This window comes from Lepidochelys kempii, chromosome 10 (assembly GCF_965140265.1).
Source record: "Lepidochelys kempii isolate rLepKem1 chromosome 10, rLepKem1.hap2, whole genome shotgun sequence".
Classification (NCBI taxonomy): Eukaryota; Metazoa; Chordata; order Testudines; family Cheloniidae; genus Lepidochelys; species Lepidochelys kempii.
This window is the reverse complement of record NC_133265.1, coordinates 23338613-23357001: the sequence shown is the minus strand read 5'-3', so window position 1 is coordinate 23357001 and position 18389 is coordinate 23338613. Positions and strand designations below refer to the sequence as shown.

Here is an 18389-nt window from a genome sequence, read left to right as displayed (position 1 = left end):
ACATGTATAAAGACTCCTCTGGCTACTTGTCTGTATGTCCTTAGATAGTGAGCTCTTCAAAGCTGGGACCATGCTCTTCTTGAATGTCTGGCAGGGGCCTAGTACAGCATGGATGCTAAACATAATAATTGGCCTCAGTCTTCATTGTGGGCTTTAGCTGCTAATTTAGTATAAATACTAAAAAGAATAAGAGCTCTCATTGCTGCTTTAAATTAATTTCTGTCTGACTGTTCTCATAGTCTCTTGCAATATTTGCTGACATTTCACTTTGTCCTTGCAGTTCAAATGTCATTTCGATGAGTCTGATCTCAGCAGGCATATTAGTGCTTGGAATTACCAACACAAATTGGCTGATTTAAAAAAAAATGAAATTTGTATAACAAAATCAATAGTCACCATTTACAAAGCTCTTATAAATCATCAAACCAACTTCCAAATAATTTCATGGCAACCTAATCTTCACACGTTGAACTGTGTTTAAACCTCACTCTTGCTAGCACCACTTTTTTGATCAGCGTGGGTGGGATTTTTTTGTCTTCCTAAAACTATGGTATAAAACCACACTATAGGCACTCTCTCAAGGAATTTAGACCTTGGTTTTTCTGAGGGGCATGGGGAGAGTCCCTGTCCACATTGATCAGAGAAACCAGGCTAGCAATGGTCATATTTAAATGCCCTAAAAACAGCACTTGCCATAGTTTCAAATATGTGCCCTGATAAAACATGCAAGTATCTACTCACAGGAAGTCTCCTGTGCTTGCAAGAACGCCCACTGACCTGAGTGGGGCTTCCAATCTGCCCATGTGGTGCAGCTTTGCAGGATTGGGTCTGTACAGTGGAAGAAGCCTCTCTATCAATAGCAAAACTACATTAGAACCATGATACAGAATTGTACATTAGCTCTATGAATGCTGCTTAAATATGATAAAATACATAGTGTACCCAAACCTAATAACGGCAAAAATGGTGGAGCCACAGATCACATCCTGGCTTAGAACCTTTTTCTAGTCAAGCTACGTTAGCCATGAAACTGGAGATATCCCCATCTGTTCTTGGATAAACATCAGGGACAAAAGCAAATCATTCTTGTTCGAACATCCCAGAAAGACAGCACCTACTGTTGTCTTCCATTTATATGGGTAACATGGAATTTGACTGTTTTCCTAAAGTATTATTTGTAAAGCACCTATAATCTTAGTACCTAGGTATGAAAGAAATAGTGTACAAGGTAAAAATCTCAAAGAAGGAAGTTTTCCTGTTTCCATACCTCCACCATGGCTGCCTGTCCAGCAGACAGGCTCATGGATTTGCCTAAGTTAAAGCCATTTTTAAAATGTAGCTATTTGTTTGGAGTACTCCACACCCTGTCTTTCCCCTACGCCTCTTTGAAACCAGATGTTATTTATAGACACAAATTATAAGATAACTCTGGCCACCAATATGCTTTTACTTCTAAATGATTGGAACCTTCAGAGACCATAAATGGAGAACAAACTGCAGAATACTAATACAAAATGGCTGTGTAATGATATAGATAGATAGATTAAACAGATCTTGAGTTTAGTAAGGCTTTTGACACAGTCCCACATGGCATTCTCATACGCAAACTAATAAATGTGATCTAGATGAAATTACTGTAAGGTGGGTGCACAACTGGTTGAAAGACCATACTCAAACAGTAGTTATCAGTAGTTTGCTGGCAAAGTGGGAGGATGTTTCTAGTGGGATCCCACAGGGGTCAGTCCTGGGTCTTGGAATATTCAATATTTTCATTAATTATTTGTGTAACAGAGTGATGAGTATGCTCATAAAATTTGCAGATGATGCCAAATGGGGAGAGGTTGCAAGCACTTTGGAGGCCAGAATTACAATTCAAAACAACCTTGAAAAATGGGAGAATTGGTCTGAAATCAACAAGATAAATTCAATAAAGACAAGTGCAAAGCACTTCACTTAGGAAGGAAAAATCAAATGTGCAATTACAAAATTGTGTGTCAGTGGCTAGGTGGTAGCACTGCTGAAAAGAAGCTGTGGTGTTATTGTGGAGCACAAATTGAATATGAATCAACAATGGCCAATGGCATTTTGGGATGTATAAGTAGGGGCATAGCCAGCAGATCGAGGGGCGTGATCGTCCCCCTCTATTCGACATTGGTGAGGCCTCATCTGGAGAACTGTGTCCAGTTTTGGGCCCCACACTACAAGAAGGATGTGGATAAAGTGGAGAGAGTCCAGCGAAGGGCAACAAAAATGATTAGGGGTCTGGAACACATGACTTATGAGGAGAGGCTGAGGGAACTGGGCTTGTTTAGTCTGCAGAAGAGAAGAATGAGGGGGGATTTGATAGCTGCTTTCAACTACCTGAGAGGTGGTTCCAGAGAGGATGGTTCTAGACTATTCTCAGTGGTAGAAGAGGACAGGACAAGGAGTAATGGTCTCAAGTTGCAGTGGGGGAGGTTTAGGTTGGATATTAGGAAAAACTTTTTCACAAGGAGGGTGGTGAAACACTGGAATGCGTTGCCTAGGGAGGTGGTGGAATCTCCTTCCTTAGAAGTTTTTAAGGTCAGGCTTGACAAAGCCCTGGCTGGGATGATTTAATTGGGGATTGGTCCTGCTTTTGAGCAGGGGGTTGGACTAGATGACCTCCTGAGGTCCCTTCCAACCCTGATATTCTATGATTCTATTGCAATTGTGGAAAAGGAAAATATTCTGGGGAGTATTAACAGGAATGTGGTATGCAAGGCACTGGAGACAATTGTTTCACTCTACTTGGCACTGGTGAGGTCCTAGGTGGTGTACTGTGTGTCACACTTTAGGAAAGATGTGGACAAATTGGAGAGAGTCCAGAGAACAGCAACAAAAGTGATAAAAGTTTAGAAAACCTGACCTCTGAAGAACAGTTGAAAAACCTGAGGATGTTTAATCTAGAGCAAAGACGCCTGACAGGGGAACCCTCAAATATGTTAAGGTCTGTTTATAAAGGCCTATGCTTGCTGAAGGTAGGCCAAGTAGTAATGGGCTTAATCTGCAGCAAGGGAGCTTCAGGGTAGATATTAGGAAAAGCTATTTGACACTAAGGGTAGTTAAGTGCTCAGACAGACTTCCAAGGGCAGTAAATTCCCCCTCATTGGAGATTTTTTAAGAACAGGTTGGACAAACACCCATCAGGGTTAATCTAGGTTTACTTCATCCTGCCTCAGTGCAAGGGCTAGAGTTGATGACTTCTTTTGAGCTCCCTTCCAGCCCTATAGTTCTATGATTCTGTGATACAGCTGTCCCTTCCCCAGCAATACCTTACTTCATATCTGCCTTGTTTCTGTTATCTTTCTCCAATGCAGTTAACTAGCTGACCTTTTTTCCCAGCGGGCTGGCCCTTTATGTTTGGCAGAAACAAACAGCTGGAGCCTTACCATGGCCATTTTGGAACTGATTACTGCTTCCTCCTCCTAACTGGTGAGCACTTTTAATTCTTGTTATAGTTTTCTTGTTTGATTCCCAAAGAGCTGGAATGTTCTCAGAGACTGCAAAATGATCTAGGGGCTCTGTGACTGCAGGAGTGTTGCAAGGTGACAACTCACTCACTCGGTTGTGAGGCTGTCTTTTCTAGAAGAAATGGCTAATTAAAATTCTCGGTAATGGAGTTTATGTGAAAATGAACAGTTTCCTCTTACACAATTTCTTAGTGAAATAAATTATATGGATTGCCTGAACCAATTCAGTTTCTCATTTACATAGTGAGTAGCTGGTGAGTAAACAATGCATTACTCTCAAACTACTGGAAGTCTCTTGGCACTGATGTAAATGAGCTGAAAAATCAATATATCCTACTTTAGAGGCAGTCTAAGCTAGTGGAACAGGGCAAGTTGGTTTCTAGTCCCAGCTTTGCCACTGACTTGCTGTGTGATTTTTCAGCAAGTCCCTTAACCTTTGTGTAACTTTATCTTCCCCTGGTTATGACATGAAGGCTGAGACCCAGCTTTAAATCTGTGGCTGAAAGTGCTGAAAGTTCCAAGGATGACTGATTTTCCCTACTCTTTGGTAACCAATGTGTTTGATCACCTAGGCATTATTAAATATCAGAAATTCTCTTCATGAATCCTGGACTATCACACATTTTCTTACACCGACTCTTCTATTCAGGCATTACTAATGTGCTTTTTATCTTACCAGCAAATAATGTTGAATCTAACAGATGTCTGATGCATAGTCACCTTTCTTTAGCTATACAGTTGCCTATAGTATTATGAAGAGCATGTAGGCTAATAGTATTGAAAAATGTCACTGACAATCATAGTAGAAATAAGAAAGGTTATCCGATATTGTGGCGATGTTTAGGGTACTCAGCATTGCCTCACCTAAGTCCCTTTGGCCCTCTGTTCAGAATTAAATTATTTTAATGAAGATTTCCCTTCAGGAACTGGCCAGATAGCTGCGCGCATTTTAAACTCTATTAACTAGATAAACACATTTTGCTCCATAGATCAGGACAACTTTATTTTTAAGAACAATTAATGAAAGTGCATCACAGCAAAAATAAGGAAAGGAAGTAAAAACTTTCATCAACATAATATATACTTCAGGACCCTGTTATTCCAATTTATGACAATAATTCTGAGCAATGGCTATTGAATATTTGCTTTGTGTTTCCCTCACTAAAAAATAACCTCTTTGAGGTATTCCTAGTATTGACTGAAAAAATGTGTATTTCAAAAAGAAAATGGGCTTTTCTTATATAAAAATCAAAATATTTAAATCCATTTGATTTAAAATATCAAAAGTGGTTTAGCAGTAAGATTTCAGACAGTGATGTCTAAAGATGCCAGCTGCATCCTGTTTATAACTACCAAAAGGTATGGGTTAGATCCGTCACCCTGTCGAGGGCACATGGAAAGATGTCTGAAGGAAGGAAGGGGGATGTGCAATTGGTAGTGGGACACTACAGAGAAGATTGTTTCTCTTTTACAGTGGTGTGCTAATTGTGTTTCATAATGGGAATCAGGTGGGAGAGCACAAGGAATGGCTATTTTTCACCATCTCAAAAGTCCTACTTTTTGGGGGTGTTCTCTTTAGTAAGCTGGGTTAGACATGAATCTGTCCAAACCAGAACAAATGGCTGAATTAGATTCCTAGAGAACAACAAAGATGGTACTTCCATACAACCTTAAGGCTTAGTGTGCTGACAGAGCAGCCAGATTTTACTGATCTGGGGCGGGGGAGAGACAATGTGATTGTTTTAATTATATTCAAATTATGAAAATGAGATTCTGTATCTGAAGAGGAGGGCAAAACAAGAGGTTTATTTTTTTAAAATAAAAGTTACTCTAACGTTCTCTCTCTCTTGTCAGAGTTATCCTGATGTGATATTAATATAATGACAAGTAACTGTAAAAATTAAACTTTCTTCAGGTTCTGTAGCCTGAAAAGCTTTTCTTCTTACAATCTGTGTTGTAAGTCCTGGCTTTTGTGGACACTGTTGCTGGTTTGCCATACTGTTGCTTCTAGGTTGTCAAACCAGGTTTTTTTCAGAGCTTGAAACAGCTTTTTCATCTTCAGGGTTGATAGTTGCAATTAAGAGAAAATTCAAACTGCAAGTAAAAAGAGATACATTACTAGACAGTGTTCTCTGGACTCTCAGAGGATAAAAAGGTAATTAGCGAACCAAACTATACAAAATAAATACAATCAGATGTCCCACCAATAAAAGGGATCAATGGAAATAAAAGTTTCATTGGGTTGTTCCAAAGCAGGCCAGGAAGTTTTACTTACACTATGAATATGTGACTTTGGACATTTAAAATAAAATCAGGCCCAGATATGCTGCACCCTAAGCTATATTTAGAAGAAGGAAGTATTTTTTTCTTTTTAACTAAAGTTTGGCAACACAGACAAGCTCCTGTGCTGAAATCTCTACTCAGGAAAAACTAGCATTCAAGTCAGTGCAAGTCTTGTTTGAATGAGAACTGTTGGCAATGGCCCAAATGTTGACAGGTTCCCAACAGTACTGAACTCTTAAGGAATTATATAGGTTAATACTACTAGCTGATTTCACAAACTTGGTGATCGGCCTATTGTAAACATGGTTTGTGTACTTTAACTGAATATTCAGTGTCAGACACTTTTTTTAAATTTAAACAAATATCTGTCTCTGTATTTAAAAGAAGTGAATTCCTCTATGTATGTCTTAAATATGCTATTAGAGGTGGCAGGTATCAAATAAAACTCAATACTCCTGAGATTTAGTGGGCTTAGAATAAAATCCAGATTCAGATTTTGCAGCTGGGTACTGTCTATACACTGGGCAGCCCAAACTCCGCATTCACCTACTGATTTATCACTATCTCCTCTGAGAAGTGTGTAATAATCATGCACACACCTAGAAGTATGCATGCACATACATGTATACTGAGCATTCTTTTGATAAGGCTTTATTTATGTGGCCTCATCCACAAATATCTGATGGTCTTCCCCCGTGGTCATGTGTAAAAAAATATTATACACTTGTAGTTCTTCTAGCTTGTTAAAAATGTAATTGTACGTTTGTAGTCACCAAATCAATTGATCTTTTGTGGTGGCAATGAATTTACAAATGCCAGGGAATAACTTGTCATTTCATTTCATGTACCAAGAGAGCTTCCATTTTCTCATTTCCAAGCCTCAGCAGTGCATACAGCAGACAAATTAGCAGCGTAAATCTAAGTGCTTCAATCCTAGCAACTGCATAATTCCCTCATCTGCATAGTCCTATCAGTTACTTACAGTAAATGCTTTTCTTTGCAGTAAATAAGTCGTAAATGGATCATTACACCTTAAATTATTATTTGGACAAGTGTGGTAGTAATTAGCATGGCAGTGATTTGTATGTCTGTTTCCTTTAATGTTCTCAACAAGTGAAAGTGATGTAAGGACTTCTTTTCTTCCAAATAAAGGACTGTACACTACATGTAAATAAAATGTTAATTATTGGGGTCAGTTTCAAAGATTCATTTTTGTCAGAAGATGATTATAGCCTCAAATGTTTCCATATTAGAAGCCATTCTTTATTGCACTTAGGCGGCGTATAATGCAGAACAAGGAACCACGTCAGCAGTTGTAGTGGGTTTTTAATTATTTATCTATCTACTGTAGTCAATAAACAGCACATACAGTTCAAGAAGGGTGCTGTTATCTATAATATCTGGAAACAAAGAGCCAAAAAAAATTATATGTGCAGGAGTCAGTTGAGGTGTGTTGTAATAATTCAGAAATGCATGGGATTAGGTGTTTTCTACATAAAGTTCAATGTGCAGCTATTTATAATCCCTAAATTACAAGATGCAAGATGTATCAAAATCTTGCCATTCTGCCTACACAGATTGCTTTTCATTTAGCTACTAGTATTGCACACTTGTGTTTACAATGGCTGAGGATCAGCACTAGAGCTACAATATATTGAGGCAGAGGACAGATGATTCCATACAATGTAAATGGGAATAACAGCGGTTGTCTCTTGCCATTGGGAAATGATTGCTATAATTTAGCTGCTTAGAAGAAATAGAACAAGAAGGTAGCCAGAATATAGATGGAGTAGTGGAATGCGCTACTCTATATGCTGTTGGGCACCATCACTTAGATCAGGTAATGGGCCTGATTCTAATTTTCACACCAGCGTAAATCAGGAGTAAGCCTGTGGAGATGTATCCACAGCAGCAGCTCAATCTTTCTCTGAATTACTCAAGAGGTAACAAACATTCTTTCATTTTGGCAGGGACTCTGGTGTAAACAGTTACAAACCTCCAGAATCACGCCTTTGAAAGTTTTCTACCTCTACGTTCTAAATAGAGAGCAGCAGAGAGATGGATTTGAGATAACTGATGGTCAGATTAAAATAGTGGTTTTGATAATCTTGGAATTCTAAGGAATGCAGATCTCATTAAAAAGAGTGGAAGGAAGGGAAACTTTTTTGTTTTTTGAATCACAAAATATATATTTTTGATGACATGAACCCAGATAAATTATTCAGAAGGAAAACAAAGGAACAAAGCAAAAAGATCATCAAAGAATTAGAAAACATGGGGAAAATAAGTTTATAATATTGTAAAAATGTTTTCACTAAGCAAATTCGGAGGAAATAAATAGCCAGCAGGGAATAAGAAACAGAGGTGGTGTCTGCTCTCGTGGTTAAAAACAAACGCTGAAATATAAACTGGGGGGACAAAACTGACTGGAGATCAGCAGAAAACTGTGGAATGGTGTTTTTATGATTACTTATAGCTACGTTACTAGATAACGTTTGTATGTTAAGCCTGGCATCCCAGGCAGAGTGTTTGGGAGGAACAGAAATTAAACTTACCACATTGAGAAGGAATTTCCAAGGGGACAAAATTTCTGCTGCACAAGTGGACAAAGGCAGCTGCCAAGTTGCAGGCAGCTTTCAACTCACTGGAGTCACAAGCATCATGCACGCACATGCTGTAGAATGGTTCAGGGTCCACCTTCAAACATGAACAGAGTTATACGTAATGTTTCGGTTATATGAAGCAAAGTGCACAACTCTTCTAACAGATTGATAATAATTTGGAAATGTGAATAAACCTTCGTTTAGCTTGTCTTGAGTTGTCAACCTCAGCTGCAAATGAGAATTAACATAGGTGAAATTAAGGTATTTAGACCATATCAAGAGTCTATAAAATAACTCTGCAGCAAATCAGGCAAATTAACTGTGAAAGAATGAAATCAAGAACTTCAGAGGAATTGACTTTTTTCATTCCACATGTCCGTTTTCTGAAATCAGTATTAACATATCTTTTATTATGACTGATTCTAGGGCTTTACTGTATTCCATATTGTAGACCAGTATGATAAACTACAATGTCAAGACAAGATAGCATTCCATCGATCAGAGAAACGTATTTATGTGGTGGAGAGACTGTGACATTTGGTTAGTCCTTCTGTGATGCTGTTCTGATCACTACAGAGGTTGAGTTTTCAACTAAACGCCTGATAGTTAAAAGTAATGATGCTGGAATGTTCACCTTCCTGCAATCTTTCATAATTCATTTATGCAGCTTTGAAGAGTGGTGATAGGAGGTTCAAACCTTCCTTCACTGATTCTTACTAATACTTACAACTTTGAAGCAGTTCCTAAGAAGAGAGTGAGGTTCTCGAAAAAACACTTTACAAACTTTTTGCTTAGCTGTGATGGAACACGGTTTCACCTTCTTCTGTACGTAGTTGCAGTGACTGCTCACCTGAGAAAACAAGACTAGTCAATAAATAAACACTGTTTTTTAAAGTACTAATGCACTGTAAACCCCTTCATTTACATTGGGCAATATCACTGCAAGCAATAAAGATGAAGGCTTGTTAGACTTTTTTTTTTTACACTGCTCTTAATAATTGTTTATTGTTTCATTAATATTAGGATGTGCCATGCACTGTTTATAGTTGAAACAACGACTGTATCGTCTTATAAATATTACAGGTTACAATTATTTGTAATTATTTATTACAATTATTATTTCCTTTTCCTATCAATTTTCATAATTCATTAAAGATTTTTTTGTATAACTTCTGAAACAAGTTGTTGGCTAGCTGTCTTTTTTAATCTGTCATTTATAATGTTATTAAAAGTAGTGTTTTTACTAGGTCCTTTTATAGTGAGAAAACAGTTACTCAGATTCTTTCTAACTATTGCACTTATTAACAAGAATATTTATGAAGTTTTAAGAGAAAATAATCACAAGTGGAAGGTAGTAGCAATGACAAACATTTCTGCACAATGAGATGTGGGTGGATTATCGTGATGCAGGTCCAATCACAAAAGTGGTGATATGCAACATCAACAAAATCAGAAATGAGCAGGATTCACTGCAGCTTATGTCATGATTTGTTTGGCATGAACATTGAAAATGCACATTTGTGCATCAGATCAGTATGCCATGAGGTCAACTCTACATTCAGGCAGAACACAAATGTAAGCTCAGGTTCTACTATCTCCTTAAGGAGAGAATTTTAACGTGACAATTTAGCCTCCCAAACAATTCTTTTTCTATGCAGGCATTCAATCGCATGGCTCCTGGCTTACAAAGTCTCCTGTCGCCCCACATTCTGCTCCTTTGCCCCCTGCAGTTCAGGGCTCTCCTGGGAACCACAGCAGGGATAGGAGTTAGAATGCCGGCAGCTCCTCCGGCTCAGCGCTACAGCTCCCAGCCCTGCACCCACCCACCCCAGCCCTGTCCTCTGGCGGGGCTGCTGAACTGAGCACAGAGAGATGCAGCTGCGTGGAAGGGCTGGGGTAGTTCAGGGCTCTCCTGGGAACTGCAGCGGGGAAAGGAGCAGAACGTGGGGCCACCGAACAGCCCCACGCTGGCAGCTCCTCCAGCACAGCTGTACTGCCCCCAGCCCTGTCCTCTGGCAGGGCTGCTTTACAGACGGAGGAGACCCTGAGTGAAAGGGCTGGGGCGGTACAGCTGCGCCAGAGGAGCTGCTGGCGTGGGGCCGCCTGGTGGCCCCACGTTCTGCTCCTCCTGTGTCTTTCCGGTACGCTGTACCAGCTATAAAGATCTTGCTGGTATGTCAGACTGTAACGTACCGCCCTACTTGCACTGTTGAAGAGATGTAAGCTCCATTTTATCAGTACCACTAAATACATTGTCCGGCAGGTTATTCCCACTGTATTGTCTCATCCTACCCCTTTAAAAAAGTTTGTAGTCATTAGAATGAATTCCTGACTTGGCATATTTGTATTCCTGGCCCTTGCTTTAATGATGTATGACAATGGTACATTATCAGCAAGTCAATCTTTTTATTACTTTTTCTGAATGGGATAGGAGTCAAACTGACTGCAAGCAGCTCACAGAGTTCAGCTAAAGTCATCTATAGATTCTTCCTGGCGGTATTCAGCACTCCAAAGATGCTGTGTGGCATACAAATAAAATGTAGCAATCAATAGTATAAGCAGAGTCATTATGACATCAACCACTTAAAAAGGTCATGCATGCCTGCCTAGCTTGTTTACGGTATTACAAGAAGTTTTGTATATATTGTGTTAAATTGATTATTTTTACTAACTCAAGTTGCCCAGGTGCTTTTGCATTTGGTGCTAATATGTATTCTTAAATACAGACGCTCCCCAGGTTACACAAGACCCGACTTACGCAAATCCGCACTTACGGAAAAAGTTATGTAAGCTAGAAATAGGTGGGGTTTTTTGTTTTTTTGCGTAATGGTTGGGTATACGTTTCCGACTTATGCAAAATTTGAGTTACAGAAGGCATTCTGGAACGGAACAATTGCATAAGTCAGGGAGTGCCTCTAAATGGAAGGAAATTAATAATAAATAAGTAGTTTACATTAACAATGCACCTCTGTCCATCCCACCATGATACTGGCCATATCACCCATATAATCATCCATCTGATTCTCCAATAGCAGAGCAGAAGTAAGATATCTTGAACCCTTCTGCTATTTGAGGCAGAGTTCAGAAGCCCTGAATTGGAGGTAGATGGTTGCAGTGGTTCTGGCTGTGGAAGTAGATCATAGTCTTGCAAAGGAAGAGCCACAAAGTCTCAGTGGCATCATCTGCTTTGGGTATTTTTTTGAGTAAGCTCTTTAGTAACTGATGTGGAAAGGCCACAGAGGAGTTAATACCAACCAGAGTTGGTGTTCTCAAAGGCAAACATCTTGGCCAGGCATTGTAAGCTTCATTTTCCTTTTTCTGCATTAGTCCTGTAGTACAGCTTATGAGCTCTGCTCATTTTTCCTGGAGCGCCTGCTATCAAATATATATTAGCTAGTCACACCCTTGACTAGCTATATGCCTCATTTAACTGCACACCTGGGTCCATATTAGAATTGTGTGCATGTGGTTGTAGTGGCTGAAAACACATTCAGTGAAATTGTGTGTGCAAACAACCAATGTGATGTTTACCTGGCCATAACATGCATTTATTTGCTTAAACTTTCCAAGAAAATTCACCTTCAGGCAGAAACCAAGCATGGAAACTTTCAGCCCAGGGGAAAGATTCCAAAATTTCCATGCATGGTTTCTGCCTGAAGATGAATTTTCTTACAAAGTTTAAGCACATAAATGCAGTTTTCCCCCAAATAAATGTAGGGTGAATATTTTGGTCCACATTTCCAGTGTTCTGTGGCTAACGCATGTGTTCCTGTACCTTCTATCTGTATGATTTTAACCCTTTCAGTAAAACAGAAGTTCTCTGTCACGTGTATGTTACGTGGCCCTTTGTGTTCCAAGTGCCACATGTGACCTCAAAAGACAGATATCTTGCAACAGTGCTTTCTGATAGCAGTGAGATCGCCAGCATACCTGCCAGCTCTGTGTAAATTCCTGCACGCTACCAGTGTAGGAGTGATTGGGAAGCATCCATTCATTTCCAGCTTCATTATCATTGGTACCAAAAAGACCAGCTGATACACCTGGAACCAAATGAAAACAGAGGAAGATAAAAACAGAGCCACAGGAGAATTCTGGTTTTAAAAGCCACCCCTGGCCTTTTGCTATCCTGCCTAATGGAGCTCAGGTGTAAGGCAGAGGTGATGTGTTTGGGTGCCAGAAGGACGGTATCCCTTGGCAGAGTAACAGGTTGAAGGAGCTATATTGTCCTCCCATGTGTTAGCTTTTCACTCTGCCCTCCTGCCGGAGAAAGGAGCTGCCATGACAGAAGACGTATGTCTATAAAGATACAGGGTGGTGCGCTGTAAAGTTTGGGGTGGTGCATTACATATGAGTGGTGAAGCCATGAGTGGGGTATGTTAATCATACCAAAAGTAGCTTTTGTACCATACGTTCATATGCTCCGTTATATCTGACATACTAGACAGAAGCTCTCAGACTGGCTTGTGGAGGTGGGCTGGCTGGTCACATGGTACTGGCACCTCAAGCTGCTATACTCCATTAAACGACTGGAAAATTATAATAGTTCTATGTAAACCAGAGGTGGGGAAACTACGGCCCGCAGGCCACATCCGGCCCGTGGTACCGTCCTGCCCAGCCCTTGAGCTCCTGGCCAGGGAGGCTAGCTCCTCCCCTGCTGTCCTCAGCTCACTGTGCCACCAGTGCTCTGGGTGACGTGGCTGGCGGCGGGGGGCGGGGGGAGCAGTTGGATAAGGGGCAGGGACTCCCAGGGGGCAGTCAGGGGATAGGGAGCAGGGGGCGGTTGGATGGGAGGGAGGTTGGGGGGGGGCGGTCAGGGGACAGGGAGCGGTTGGATAGGCCTGGGAGTCCTGGGGGGTCTGCTGGAGGGTGGGGTTGTGGATAAGGGTCGGGGCAGTCAGGGGACAGGAAGCAGGAGAGGTTGGATAGGGAGTGAGGTCCCAAGAGGTGCGGGGGGTGGTCAGGGGATTGGATGGGTCGGGAGTTCTGAGGGGGGCAGTCGGGGGCAAGAAGTGGGAGGGGGCAGATAGGGGATGGGGCCAGGCTGTTTGGGGAGGCACAGCTTTCCCTACCCAGCCCTCCAAACAGTTTCACACCCCGATGTGGCCCTCGGGCCAGAAAGTTTGCCCACCCCTGTAAACACTTGCTGCTGTTACTATAGGGACATATATTTCTCATCATATTCACTGGCAGTGTCTTGTGCCATCTCCAGGGCTTGAGGGAAAGGCTGATGCAGGGCAGCCCGTATTCTGAAACCTGAGGTTTCTAGAATTCAGAGAGAGAGAAAAACAAATTAGAAGCAGAAGGGAATGGCTATGCTGAATGTTTAGTACTTACCATGATGCCATCCATCCAGTGTAACAGTACAAAGATCATAGTGAAAGTTGCAGGAGACAAAGACTCCATTCTCGTTCAATACTTCAATTCTGTTAGCGTCTTTTCTTATGGTGATGCCATTCTTTTCAAGGGACTGATCCAAACTGAGGCAGTTCTCTTCCGTTTGGGAAAAATTGTACATCTTGTATGTCTATTTTAAGATAATGATAAAAATGTTCAGGGTAACTAACTTAGGATGGACTTTGCACGGTGTTGATTCCCCTGAACTCCCCAATGAAGTTCTACTTTCAAATATCTGAAACATAACTTACGTTAGAAATGGCAACTCCTGGTTACTGGGTCAGCTCACAGTTTGCACATTTGCAAATGGATGGTGCCATTTATGCACAGCCCCGTGTGGAGGATAGTATGAAGCTCCTAAGGGAGCAGTGAAGCACAAAGCCTCCCAGGTGGACACAAGCAGTGAGGTATAGCTTGTTCCTCCAAGCACAGGTGGTGTAGTTCTTCCTGCTTACATGGGCCATGCTGGGGAAAGGTTCTTTGAGCCTTCTCCATCCCATGTATCCACATATAGGCCAGGCAGAATATAGTCCAGGATTGATGGTATTAGTTTCTCTTATTGAGGGCTATTCCCTTTTGCTGATATATTAGTGGGCTTTTCCTATCTTTGCATTAACTTATGTGAGCCACTGTATGCTAAGTCTGAACTGCAGATAAATTCAGGGTTTGGCTTCTTTGTCAAAGTGCAGTGATTTCAGTGTTCATATTCTCTTTTGGAAAGGAATGAAGTTTGAATCTCCCCTCCTACCTTGAGTCCTGGGTAGATATCAATGGTAGTCTGGTTCATCTCCATGTGCAATGATCTCAAGCCACTACTCTCCTGGTTCAGCACTACAGTAAAGGTATTGTGAATAAAGTCCTTGGCAAGTAGCACACTGCACTTCAATGTCAGATCATACATTCTTCCATCAAAAGTCCGAAAGTGCTTGTTGCCCATCAGCACAGCATGATCTGGAGGATGATATTGCAAAAGCAATGTCACTGTGTTGTTCACAGAGCTCAATGGGTGGCACTTATTAACTGCTTGCCAGAATCAGAACACCTTCTTTGCCTATTTGTTCTCAGGAAACTTTCTAAGATATTCATCAGCATAAATTCTAAAGCAGTTACAAATTGTCCCCTATCAGCAAATGCATCAGTTTCCTTATAATTCTATACCGTGCTGGATCCCAATGTCCTGGAACTTTGGGAAGTATGAAAACAGGATCCAAAGTTTACACCTGAGCCCATCTCTTTTTACAATCTTACTGCTAAATATACATATTCTTATACAGAAAGCAGGAATAAATATTAAGCGTGTGCCTCAAACAGAGAAAAGCCAGCAAAATCAGAGATAAGACTGGGACTTTCACAGGTGCAGAGGATTCCACTCCAACTGCAGTCAATGGAAACAGTGGGTGCACAGCATCCCTGAAAATCTTACATCGGAAGCCCCCTTTTAAAGCCCTCCATTCTGCCCAGCTGTTGGAGCTAATGAAGCATGAGATATACTGTCCAAAAACTACTGTTTCTGGAAGATATGTTGTATTCTAATTGTTGGTCAGATGTTCAATGAGGAATGCTCCTATTAGCAATGCTCCCTATCTAATGCGGTTGCTGAAGTGTCTGCATCTTGTGCACTCTGAAGTTAACAGGAGTTATGTCACTGACTTCAATGAAATTAGGATCAGGCCCTCAGTAGGAGACCCAGATATTACCTCAGCCATAATGCATGCTCTGAGACCTCATCACAATGGGATGTAGGTGAGATACAGATATATTCTACCTGCTCATTCCCCGTTTCTCAACATAGTGATGTTATAAAACAGCTTTTCTGCACGGTATGCAATTTAAAAAATAAGAAAAATTCTCATGGAAACTTGCTGGAGCTGAAAGATCGCAAAAATAGCTTATTTACTGGTAGGTGACTGTTATTCCACCAAAATATCAGTCTACATGAAATACCATCCATAGAAATATGGTGTTAATTAACAGTCCTCTCTAGTTATGCAAAATTCTGTCTGGAGCTCAGAGGGGACTGGGACCAGCTGAGAAATATATTAGAGCTGTCAAGGAACTTACATTCAAAGGGACTCTCCATCATCCTCTGTTTGATTCTATAATATTCAGCTACTGGGTTGATGTTGTAGAGATCCCTGAGGGGCCTCATTATCTGTTCTTCAATGAGGTAGTTAGTGATGTTTGCCAGGTCCACAGAGTGGTCTCCTCTAGGCAGCATTGGCAGTTTCACTGCCATTGCACAGTTCCTTTGGGACACAAATGATTCACTCATGTTACTACTGGTGTTAAATTGATTCAATGCAGTTAATGTATCAAATGTTATAAAATGGGAAACAAAAATGCTACTTAAGGCTGAGTGTACCAGAGTTATTCTATTTGCTGGTGGATATTTATTCTCCGAGGTGGAAAAAGCAGGCTATGATAGTAGATGATAACTTATATTGTCAATGTTAACTGGTATAAAGGGTGTCCAAGGACAGTTGCTTGGTTCTCTTCCCTAATACTGTAACTTGATGTGAAAAACAAATATGTAAATATCTGTTTAGAAAACTATACTGCAGTGTAGAGCTTATCCAGGAATATCCACTGTTACCTGGCTGAAAAACTGTACAGGTTTGATAAAGGCTTTCGGAACTTGCTCACAGCTCTGGAAAACTTGGCTTCTGCCCACCTCAGCATCTGGTGTGTTGCCTAGTGGGGAACCAGAACAGCATATTATAAAATCAACTGTGACATTAACATGGTTTTCGGACCAGCCAGAACGTTGCTTTGATATCAAAGGACTAGCCACAAACACTCAATCCTCCCTCACATCTGTCACTTGCCTGACAGCATACCATCCTGTTATTTAGAGGTAGCTGGTGAATGAGAAGTTAACCATGTTAATATCAGAGAGAAATACAGCCTTCCTATGATGATGTCATTTAACATGAACCAACACTTCAATGAGTTGACGTGCTAAAGTTGCTACGGCAGAGGATTGAGATCTCCATTATATGCATTGGTTCTGCAGCCCAGACAACCTCCTTTAAACAGTTTTAAGTATATCGTACCTCTGACGGGCCCCAAGGCTATTTACAAACTATAGACTGACAGGAATTACACAGGTAGCTCTGGGGTGGGAAGACAGTAACCATGTGGACGACAAGCACACTGCTCGTGGTGTCATTCTGGCCAAAGACACCAGAGTGACACACCCTCTAATACGAAACATGTCACTGAGATGCCAGGCCACTTTTTCAAAAGTAGCAAACAGCCATACCCATATATTAGCAGTATGTGCACAAAGCAGGAAGGTGAAAATCTATCTGTGCAATTTGCATACACAAAAATGTTGCTTAAAATTTTAGGTGCAATTTTAGTAACTAGTTTGAGAGGAGGTTGAGGAATATGACCCTTGATGTCCACACAGAGCAGACAAAAAGCTTGAATTTTATTAAGAACTCATGTGAACAGCCCCAAAACAGAAAGGGATCCAATGATGGCATCTACCTTGAAAAGATGCAGGGTGAATCAGCCTGAGTGGGACCTGAGCCAGACGTGTATGTAGAGAGACTCTCGGTATTTCAAAGCTGATGCTTAGACCTGTAAGCCATCCCCTCTGATATAAAAATGAAACATTGTTTTATACTAACCATATCCAAGCCTGTTTTCATGGCTCTTAATGTCACCTGGATTGGTTCCATTAACCATACATCTTTTACAATACTGGGCACAAAAGCCTGGATTTTCTTCATATATGCCTCTGTTTTCTCTTGCCAAACATCATCCAGTCGCTTCAAAGTCACATCATAGTAGGCATCCTTCAGAGTCGCTAATGGCTCTGAAACAAGTGTGAAACTGACCTTAGCAAATAGATTTCAAAATGGTCCCCAGCTGTGCTTCAGGACAAAATCTTCACTGCCCCAACACAGGTGGAGGGTGAGAGTACAAGAGGAAAAAAAGGGGATCTTTCCATGCACAGGAGATTGGAGCTTTAGTTCTTGATCTTCTGTGCGGGACAGGCTATTGAAAACAGGTATGTCCCTGGTTCACCTACATGCCTGCCAGCATCCAGCAGGAGACACTGAGATGGTGGGGAGCGCATGCTGCTTTTTCAAATCCACTGTAAGGAATGTTACATAACATGCTTTCCCTGGGCTCCCTCAGTCTGTCCCCATCTGCCCTGCATAGGCAGAATGCCTCAGCACCTGGCTGCTCTACTGTTGCAGCTCTACCTCCCACCTTGTCATCCTCCAAGGAGGAGCAAGGGGACAATTTGGTTATTATAACCAAAAGCACAAATACACATTGAACTTGAGTCCAAGGACAAAGCCCGGCTATTGGCAATAGGGGGACAGATGACATTCTGTGACTTTGGTAGAAGTTTTCTCTTGTGCCATGATGAAGGCAGTTGTTAATCACAGATTAATACAGTTCACTTGATTTTCCTCTATTAGTTTGACTGCAAATGTCATCCATCTGAAACATCATGTGAACGGCTAGCAATGGAAAGGGCCGGCAGCATGCTAACGACAGAACAGGTACAGTGCCCAGAATCTAGCTAACACAAGTTCCAGCACGCTAGTCCTCAATTTAATGGTCCTTTGGTTGAAATGCCAGGCGGGAGAGGGAGGTG

General features: G+C 41.2%; 1 protein-coding gene across 1 annotated transcript in view; it reads right to left on the bottom strand.

The window, feature by feature from the left end:
• Positions 1 to 4481: 4481 nt before the first annotated feature.
• Positions 4482 to 18389, bottom strand: part of LOC140918001 (uncharacterized) — a 152295-nt gene continuing 138387 nt past the window's right edge. The window contains exons 67-75 of the mRNA XM_073361527.1: positions 17407 to 17594; positions 16365 to 16462; positions 15833 to 16017; positions 14520 to 14722; positions 13712 to 13901; positions 12308 to 12417; positions 9105 to 9227; positions 8330 to 8471; positions 4482 to 5585 (exon numbers count right to left, since the gene is read on the bottom strand). Coding sequence (XP_073217628.1) covers positions 5581 to 5585; positions 8330 to 8471; positions 9105 to 9227; positions 12308 to 12417; positions 13712 to 13901; positions 14520 to 14722; positions 15833 to 16017; positions 16365 to 16462; positions 17407 to 17594 — 1244 coding nt within the window. The 3' untranslated portion in view covers positions 4482 to 5580. The remainder of the gene's footprint in view (positions 5586 to 8329; positions 8472 to 9104; positions 9228 to 12307; positions 12418 to 13711; positions 13902 to 14519; positions 14723 to 15832; positions 16018 to 16364; positions 16463 to 17406; positions 17595 to 18389) is intronic.